At 52.5% G+C, this 8,822-nt stretch overlaps 4 protein-coding genes across 4 annotated transcripts; 1 reads left to right on the top strand and 3 right to left on the bottom strand.

Moving 5' to 3' along the window:
• Positions 1-21: 21 nt before the first annotated feature.
• On the bottom strand, positions 22-3,140 carry dapB (dipeptidyl aminopeptidase dapB). Its single transcript, XM_024827917.1, has 5 exons — positions 2,407-3,140; positions 1,760-2,365; positions 536-1,703; positions 204-473; positions 22-145 (listed from the first exon to the last, which is right to left on the bottom strand). Exons 1-5 carry the CDS (start codon positions 2,902-2,904, stop codon positions 27-29), a joined length of 2,661 nt encoding a protein of 886 aa, XP_024680411.1. The 5' UTR covers positions 2,905-3,140; the 3' UTR covers positions 22-26.
• A 546-nt stretch (positions 3,141-3,686) lies between these two features.
• On the bottom strand, positions 3,687-4,343 carry P174DRAFT_374387 (uncharacterized protein; the record flags this gene model as incomplete). The annotated part of the gene is made up of 1 exon (XM_024822578.1): positions 3,687-4,343. A coding segment is annotated over one exon (657 nt), but the record flags the coding sequence as incomplete, so codon positions are not given.
• Positions 4,344-4,743: 400 nt separating this feature from the next.
• P174DRAFT_514223 (chaperonin-containing T-complex subunit CCT4) lies at positions 4,744-6,858 on the bottom strand. The gene is made up of 7 exons (XM_024832067.1): positions 6,725-6,858; positions 6,615-6,666; positions 6,539-6,561; positions 6,454-6,483; positions 6,375-6,404; positions 5,752-6,324; positions 4,744-5,693 (listed from the first exon to the last, which is right to left on the bottom strand). Exons 1-7 carry the CDS (start codon positions 6,767-6,769, stop codon positions 4,839-4,841), a joined length of 1,608 nt encoding a protein of 535 aa, XP_024680409.1. The 5' UTR covers positions 6,770-6,858; the 3' UTR covers positions 4,744-4,838.
• A 110-nt stretch (positions 6,859-6,968) lies between these two features.
• Positions 6,969-8,618, top strand: rpt1 (proteasome regulatory particle base subunit RPT1; the record flags this gene model as incomplete). The annotated part of the gene is made up of 4 exons (XM_024823590.1): positions 6,969-7,223; positions 7,293-7,407; positions 7,459-7,688; positions 7,739-8,618. The coding sequence occupies exons 1-4, from the start codon at positions 7,129-7,131 to the stop codon at positions 8,616-8,618; spliced, it is 1,320 nt and encodes a 439-aa protein (XP_024680408.1). The 5' UTR covers positions 6,969-7,128.
• Positions 8,619-8,822: the final 204 nt, after the last annotated feature.

Raw genomic sequence — 8,822 nt, 5'->3', positions numbered from 1 at the left:
AGGATATAGAAATTGTATATACTGTCCTAAGGATACAGCAACGGCAGCGACCGCTTCATACGCTCCCACATTGACTCGTCCGGCACGGGGTTCGCTATCCGATGCCATTCACCATTAAACGCGTTGACGAGCCAGTCCGAAAGACCTAGTCGGGTTAGATTTTGCGAAACAAAAAGCAGAGAAAGATGAGGGGGGGAACATACGCTCGTAGACCATGGTGTGCGCATTGTGAAAGTAGATGCTATGATCCGAGTCCGGGTAGAACTGCAGATCGTAGTTCTCGACGTTCGACAAGTCCAGCTTGTCGATTAACACAAGGGTATTCTGTAGATGGACGTTGTCGTCCGACGCACCGTGCATGACGAGGAAGCGGACGCTCTCGGACAGGGCGGCCATGTCGGATATCGTCGAGTTGTCGTACCCACTCGGATTGTGCTGCGGGGTGTGCATGTATCGTTCTGTGTAGATTGAGTCTGAGTCAATTAGTATGGTATTCCATGAGTAAAGAAGGCGGGGGGGAGGGGGGAAAGGATACCGTAGAACCGCCAGTCTGTGACGGGGGCAACGGCCATTCCGTACTGGAAGGTCTGGCCAGCATCTTGTTCAAGAGTCTTCAACGTCATGAACCCCCCAAAGCTCCATCCCCAGATCGCCATGCGGGTTTCGTCGACGTATGATTTTGCCGCCCACATCTTCGCAGTGGCGATTTGGTCGTGCGCCTCGTAAAAGCCTAGGTTACCACGGACGATGCAGCGGGCCTTGCGGCCGATGAAGCCTGTGCCGCGGCCGTCGACGGTCACGACGATGTAGCCCAGGCTGGAGGCGACGTAGGACTGGAAGTCAACGGTGAACTTGCGGTCCACGGTCTGCGAGCCCGGTCCGCCATACAGATAAAACAGGACGGGGTATTTCTTGGCCGGGTTGAAGTGTGGAGGGCGGCGCTCAACAAGCTGCAGCGTGTAGCCGTCGACGGTGACGTTTCGGTAGATCTCAGTCGGCAGCGCGTACGCCTCTACCATCTTGGCGAGCTGTGCGTTCTCTTCGATTCGGTCTTCGTACGTGATTCCGTCGCCTTGCGTGTTGATGATTGCCTGCCAGGGGATAGAGGGCCCTTTGTACGTGAGAAGCGCGTAGCCTGTGCCATGTGAAAAGGAGACGTCATAGTAGCCTGGTTTGGAGGTGTCGGTCAAAGGCTTAAGATTCGACCCGTCCAGCTGCACACGGTAGACATGACGCTGGGTGGGTGCTTCCCGCGTGCCGACAAAGTACACCAGGCCCCTTTGTAGATCTATGGCAGCCGGTGCGTCCACCACTTCCCACTCGCCCGATGTGAGCATCACGGGGTTGCGGCTATCGAGTGGCGTGAAGTATGCAAGGTGGTCATATCCGTTGTATGGCACGGTGTCAATGTACCCGTCGTGCGGTCGTCCATTATCAGGGTCCGCCGGGATGAAGCGTGTGGACCGCGAAGGCTCAACCCAACCACCGTCAAGACCGGCAACGTCTTCGGATCTGACCAGTTTGCCTCTCCTGGACTTGGTGTCGATCAGATACACCTTGAGAATGTCGCTTTCGCGGTTGGTCGATCTCACGAGGACTTTGCCCTCGGAGGCCCACAAGATCTCGATGATGATGCGGTCATCGTCGGCAAAGTCGTCTGCTACTTCGACCGAGAAGACCTCGTTCTTCTCGACATCGTAGAACTGCAGGTCAACCACTGGGTTCGGGCACCAGGCTTGGGATATTTGATCTGCCTCACGTCGGGGTAATTCTCAAAACCCGGGAGAGGCTTCTTCCCAGATGGTCGCGAGATGTAGTACTGCACCGGAAACTCAGGCACACTCGTCTCATTTGTTCTGAAGAAAGCAATATACTTGGCGTCATTCGACCACCATGTGACGCTGTTCCCCGATATCACTTCCTCCTCAGACACCCAATCGGGAACACCATAGAAAAGGTTCTCCCCGCCATCCTTGGTAATCGCGACAACGCTGTCCGACGAGAGTCTCCGCAGGTACAAATTATTGTCCCGAACAAAGGCGACTGCATCAGAGGCAGGAGACCAAAGCGCGAGCTGCACTCGACCATCCGGAGCGCTGGGATCCAGCGGTTGCGCTGTCTGAGAATCCACGTCCAACACCCAATACTTCCCGGTGAACGAGTGCCTCCAGTTCTTCTGCTGCTCGGATATCAACAGCACTTTCTTCAAGTCTGGACTCGGCCAGACGTTGCTGGGAATAATCGCCTTCCCGTCCACGTGCACGATGGGCTTCCTCATCAGCACCCTGCTCTCCCGACCCGTGTCATTGCCCTTTCGACTCCGGATATCATCCACCCGGAGATACCCCTGCTTCTCATCCCCGCCCTTCTCAACTAACAGACCGTCTTCATTGTTCGGCCCGCAACCCACCCGATCGCATGGTACCGAGGATTCCATTGCCCCGCGAGCACCTGCTGCAACGTGACAGGCTTGCCGGAGCTCGTGCTCGTGCTACCCAACGTCGAGTCGGCTCCGTGCGCCTGTAACGCGTCCGAAGCAGTCTGGTAGTTCGCTCGTCCCCCTGTTAAAAACAGGACAAAGGCAAGCAGCCAGCCTCCAAGGCAGAGAAGGACCAGGATCCAGAATATCCGCCGTGCTCGACCGCCTCCGGTGGCAGCTTTCTTGGACGACGCGAGGAATGGTTCTGTTTGTTCCGCCTCGCCGTCCTCGAGGTCGCGGTATTGGTCTTCGTCGGCTAGTGCCATTGTCTCTTTGGCGTTGGCGAAGGGTTTCTGTTCTCCTGGGAAGAGGGATTCGGTAGATAGACTCGAGTCGGTGGAGGTTTGAGATGCGGCGGATACGGATCGAGAGCGGGTCATGGGAAGACATTCAGAGGTTTCTCCATGGTCGTCGGATGGCCTCATTGTCACGGTGGTTGTAGGACAGTGGCTGCAGTGATTGAGTTACGATGTACATGTGACGGGTCACAGCAGATCGACGATAAGCAAGGATCCTTCGACGGATCCTTCGACGAGGTTGTGGCACTCAGGAAGGCTAATTTAAGCCGTCTATAAAAATATCATCAAACCAACAGGTAATTCATCGTCAAGCCATGGTCAATTCTTCGTCAGGAGACAAAGAAAGTCAAGGAATGGCAGTAGATTGGGAGTAGTGATGACTGATGGGAGTCTGGGGTAAGCTGTTGTTGATGGCGGCGATGCAGATAGCGCCTCTTGGCAGCCGATCAGATCTTATTCACCTTATTGACCTCCTTTTCGGGTATCTCGATCTATTCGCGATATCAATAATATCAACCAAGTCAAATTCCATCTATCTATTGCTACAGCTGATTGTGTTGCTTAGATACTGCAGGAACAGGATACCTCTTGTTAGCAATCCCTTGTATATCAAACCAAGCTGAGTATATCTCTACTTATACTTCAAGAATCAAGAACATACGACCTGAGGAGAAAAGGACTACTTTCGATATGTCAAAGACTTCATTAGAGACCAATGGTCTTTAGTAAACATACATGAATGCCTGCTCCGAGCGAGGAAACACAGATGATCCATATCAACCCAGTCCAGGTCCGTACACCTGTAAAATAGCAAATAAACTTCAAACTCCTTAATACATCTTCCTGGGTATACGCGAACAAGATACAAAGTGTGTCAATCAATAAATCCTGTCCACCGAATGAGCAACTTAACAGTGGATGGAATTAAAGCGAAGCCCAGCCGTATCGATGGCCAGCTTATAGGCCTGACCCTTGATGACGGCCCACGAATCCTCATCGAACATGGGCTGTTCTCTGAGCGTCTCAATAATGCTACCCACACAGTCATGGAATCGCTTTATTTCGACATAAGTAAACATACACAGGAGCGCGGTCCGTTCCTCGACTGTCGCAAGCTGGTAATCATCCAGCAAGAGAGGCTGCTGGTCCCTGCCCTGGTACGTCCGAACCAGGTGCTGATAGAACGCCCGGCATCTTTGCAGGATGGTCCGGCAGAGCAGATAGAGGAAGGTTCGGATGTAGTCCTTCCCGGAGCACCGCGTGCAGGTGCTCATGGGCTCGAGGGCGACGAGAGCGCGTCTGATGTAGTCTAGGCCGCACTCCTTGCTCTTCAGCGAGCTGAGTAGTGGGTTGCTGAGGTAGGCGACATCCAGGGAGTTTATGCCCTGTAGAGTACAGTCGCATGGGAAGAGCTCATCGTCTCCCAGGTCGAGGTCGATGGTTGGTGGAGGGGTGGCAGCTCGTTTAATTGCCTTCTTCTGGCAGGAACTCTGAGGAAGTGTCTCCATCTGGGCGAGGATGACCTTCAAACCCTTCCTGAAAGCGGTAATGGATTGGCCTTTCACGTTGTTAAGTAGCTGGGACAAGCGAAAGTTTGTAGTTTGGTATGAAGCGAGTGAAATGTTGATTGTTGCAAGTAAAGCGAACGACTGTAGATTGTCAGAGAGAGTTGAGAGTGAGAAGAAGAGACGAAAGAGTGTTCTCTGCAAGAGCAGCTATATTTAGGAACTACGACTCGTACCAGGAGTGAACCAAGGTAGAGCAGCTGTATCTGGCTTCAGCGAGTCAAAGTGACGACATTTGCAGAGTTCCTGACGATGGCAGCCTGAATGATCGGGCAGTACTCAAGCAAGTACTGGGATGCCGACGCTGCACAGAGATTGACTTGTAAGCACAGTTAGAGAGATTAGAACACAAGACAAGAATCAAGTGTAAGTTGTACGCAGCGTGAGAGTTATATGTATTGCTGGATCATCTATATTCTGAATCATTTGATTTTTGGGTAAATTACTTATCATAATACACCACATCTGATCCCTTCTGATTTATGTGCCTCCAAATCATCTCGACAGAGCGATATCATCAATTCTCATAATCATCTTAACCGTTTCAGCCGCAAGTTCGATGGCGCTGGTGCTCACCAAGAGCGGCTGCAGAATGTTCTCCTCCGTGATGTCGTCCCGCACACCGCCGCTACGGATGCTGACACCAGCATTGTGCTGGCCTTGAGCGTGGCGGTGACGCAGCTCCGTGACGACCTTGATCGAATTCAGACCAGCGTTTTCGGCCAATGTGGTTGGAATAACCTCCATGGCATCCGCAAACGCCTTCCAGCATATAGCCTCGGTGCCTGCGAGCTCACGGGCACGCATTGCCAAAGAGTGGGCGACCTCAATTTCAGGAGCACCACCACCGGCAATAAGGGCGCGCTTCTTGACCAAGCAGCGAATGACACAGAGAGCATCGTGCAGAGACCGCTCGGCCTCATCCAGAATCAGGTTGTTGGCACCGCGAGCGACGATAGATACGGTCTGGTTGGCGGCGGTGGCGGGTGTCTTGATGCCAGTGATCTTGACGTACCGAGCACCAGACGCATGGACCTCCTCAACAAGATCAGCAGTACCAAGTTTGTCCTCAGTGAAGGAGTCAATGTTGGCGACGGGCTTGCAGCCAAGACTCTTGCACAGGAACTCGACTTCATCCCGCTCAATGTCCTTGATGGCGAGGATCTTAAGTCGTGAAAGGAAGTGAAGGGAGAGGTCGTTGACGGCGTCACGGAGGATCGATTTTTGGATGAGAAGGACGTTGCACTTGGTCTTCTGGATCTTCTTGACCATGTTCAGGAGGTACTGGCGTTCTTCCTTGAGGATCTTGTCCATCTGACGGTAGTCGTTGACAACGATCTGGTTTTCCATCTGTAGTCATCCATACGTTAGCAACCTGTATCGTACTTTGGAGGTAGATACCACCTACATCAGGCTTGGGAGGACTGAGCTGGAACTGGATCAAGCCTATCCGGGCCTTCTCAATTCTTGTGGGGCCGCCGCTGCTCTTGATGACGGGCTGGTTCAACACGAGACCGTCAACCATCTCACTGTCCTCAATCGTACCGCCGACCTTCTTCACGATCCGAATGTTTCTCAGATCCACGTTCTCTGCTGTTTTAGAATCGATGACCTTGAGCACCGAATCCACGGCCATAGGACCAAGAAGGCCAGAGTGCTGCGATACGATCTTGGAGGATAGCGATGTAGAAGCGGCTTGCAGGAGAGTAGCACGGTCCATCAGGTTGATCGGGCGAGACATGTTCTGGAGGATTTCCACCGCAGCAGCGGCGGCTCGCTGGAAAGATTCGGAGATGATGGTGGGATGAATACCCTTGCCCAACAGGCGCTCGGCGGCTCCTAGCAAGCTACCAGCGATCACGACCACGGACGTTGTTCCATCACCAGCCTCGACATCCTGAGCAGCACTCAGATCGACAAGCATCCGGGCCGCAGGGTGCATCACGCTCATGTCTCTCAGCATCGTGTTTCCATCGTTGGTCTATGGAGGGGTTAGCGCCGAGCTGCATATTTCGGGACTGGAGTTCGTACGATAATAGTGTTTCCCTTGGGTGTTTGAATCTGATGACAGTTAGCATTGATCAACATGCATCTGAGGACAAGAACATACCATCTTATCCATTCCTCTGGGCCCCAGAGACTGTAAAGCCGTTAGCCCCTCACCTCCGACATATATGTGTCTCGAAATTACAAACCGTTCTGATGGCATCGGCGACGGCTAGAATCACATCAGCTATCATGTCATCCAGACGTCAAAACAATGGTAAATACCTCTAGCAGCCAGAATGTTGGCTGTCCGAACCGCCATAGGCTTCTCCTTATCCTGCGCGAGTATCAGAAAACGGCCCACAAGCAGTATTTGCTCCGTAAAAACCACCAACCTTGAAGGTAGTGCCAGGGGGCCCCTGGGAGACTGCGGTCGCCATTTTGAGTATGTCCGCGGATAGAGGCACAAAATAGAACTAGAAATTCAAAAAGGACACGGGTCGTGGTGAGGGAGGAGATCCAGCGTCTGGAAGCGGCTCTGGGAATTTCTTCGAAGGTGCTTTGGCGGTGGTGATGCTTGGCGGCCACTAGCGTCAACAGCTGGAACCCGTCGGTGACAGCACCTCAAGCTTGAGAGCTCGATCACATCACTTTCCCAATCAAGCTTCACCTCACACATCCATCTCTCAGACTCTTTCGACCTCATCCTTTCATCTTAATCCCTATTCTGTCACGATTATATTGACTTCTTTATTTTCGTTGCCTTCCTTGTCATCCGGTTCCGCAGTCCAGCCTCACCATGCCTAGCGCCACGGGAGCGAACTGGGAGAAGTACAAGAAGAACTTCGCTGACGACGAAGAGCCGGAGAAGAAGATCACACCTCTCACAGACGAGTATGTCGTGGCTGCGAGCAAGATGAGCTCTATATGAAATACATGAGGTGTCGGCTGATTATGAGACAGTGACATTCAAGTACTCAAGACATACGGCGCCGCTCCCTACGCGACCGCATTAAAGAAGCTCGAGAAGCAGATCAAGGACAAACAAGCGAGCGTAAACGAGAAGATCGGTGTCAAGGTTTGTTAAAGAGAGGTGCTTTTTTACCGGATCGTGGCTGACCTTGGACAGGAATCCGACACCGGTCTTGCGCCTCCACACCTTTGGGATGTTGCTGCAGATAGGCAACGCATGGCAGAGGAGCAGCCATTGCAGGTGGCTCGTTGTACAAAGATCATTTCCGACGAGAAGGATCCCGACAAGAGCAAATATGTCATCAACGTCAAGCAGATCGCCAAGTTTGTCGTGAATCTAGGGGAGAGAGTGAGCCCTACAGATATTGAAGAAGGCATGAGGGTCGGGTAAGTGGCTACAGTTTCTGTTGATTTGGCAATTCTGATTGTTTTTATAGCGTCGACCGGAATAAGTACCAGATTATGTTACCTCTTCCTCCTAAGATCGACCCTAGCGTGACGATGATGACGGTCGAAGACAAACCGGACGTTACGTACGGCGATGTTGGTGGATGCAAGGAACAGATTGAGAAGTTGAGAGAAGTTGTCGAAATGCCTTTGCTGTCACCAGAACGATTCGTCAACCTCGGTATCGATCCGCCCAAGGGTGCGCTGCTGTACGGTCCTCCCGGTACCGGCAAGACCCTCTGCGCTCGAGCAGTCGCTAACCGGACCGACGCTACGTTCATCCGTGTTATCGGTAGCGAGTTGGTTCAGAAGTACGTTGGTGAGGGTGCACGAATGGTTCGAGAGCTTTTCGAGATGGCCCGGACCAAGAAGGCATGCATCATCTTCTTTGACGAAATCGACGCGGTCGGTGGTGCTCGTTTCGATGATGGAGCTGGCGGTGACAACGAAGTCCAACGTACTATGCTTGAGTTGATTACACAGCTGGATGGTTTCGATTCCCGTGGTAACATCAAGGTCATGTTTGCAACCAACCGACCGTCGACCTTGGATCCTGCCCTGATGCGTCCTGGTCGTATTGACCGCAAGATCGAATTCTCGCTTCCCGACGTTGAAGGTCGCGCCAACATCCTCCGCATTCATGCCAAGAGTATGTCAGTCGAGAGAGACATTCGGTGGGAGCTGATCTCCCGACTGTGCCCTAATGCTACCGGTGCGGAACTACGGAGTGTTGCCACAGAAGCTGGCATGTTTGCGATCCGGGCGAGGCGGAAGGTGGCCACGGAGAAGGACTTCCTGGCCGCTGTGGACAAGGTCATCAAGGGCAACCTCAAGTTCAACTCGACGGCCACATACATGCAGTACAATTAGATGACGTCTTCTTTATGCATCTTGGGTTACATTGCATGGCTGGAGGGATGTATGATCAGATTTAGCTCGGTGATTCGGTCTATGATGCTCCTTAATATGATCTACTGTGCATTATCAGATGCCAACATACTCACGGCGTACGAGTTGTGTCCTACTAAGTCGTCGATCGATTGATATAGTCACGTGATTTCAATCCGAGGCATA

The sequence above is a fragment of the Aspergillus novofumigatus genome, assembly GCF_002847465.1.
Source record: "Aspergillus novofumigatus IBT 16806 chromosome Unknown P174scaffold_6, whole genome shotgun sequence".
NCBI classification, from domain to species: Eukaryota; Fungi; Ascomycota; class Eurotiomycetes; order Eurotiales; family Aspergillaceae; genus Aspergillus; species Aspergillus novofumigatus.
Note: the sequence above shows the minus strand (reverse complement) of the source record. Positions and strands in the feature narration are given on the sequence as shown.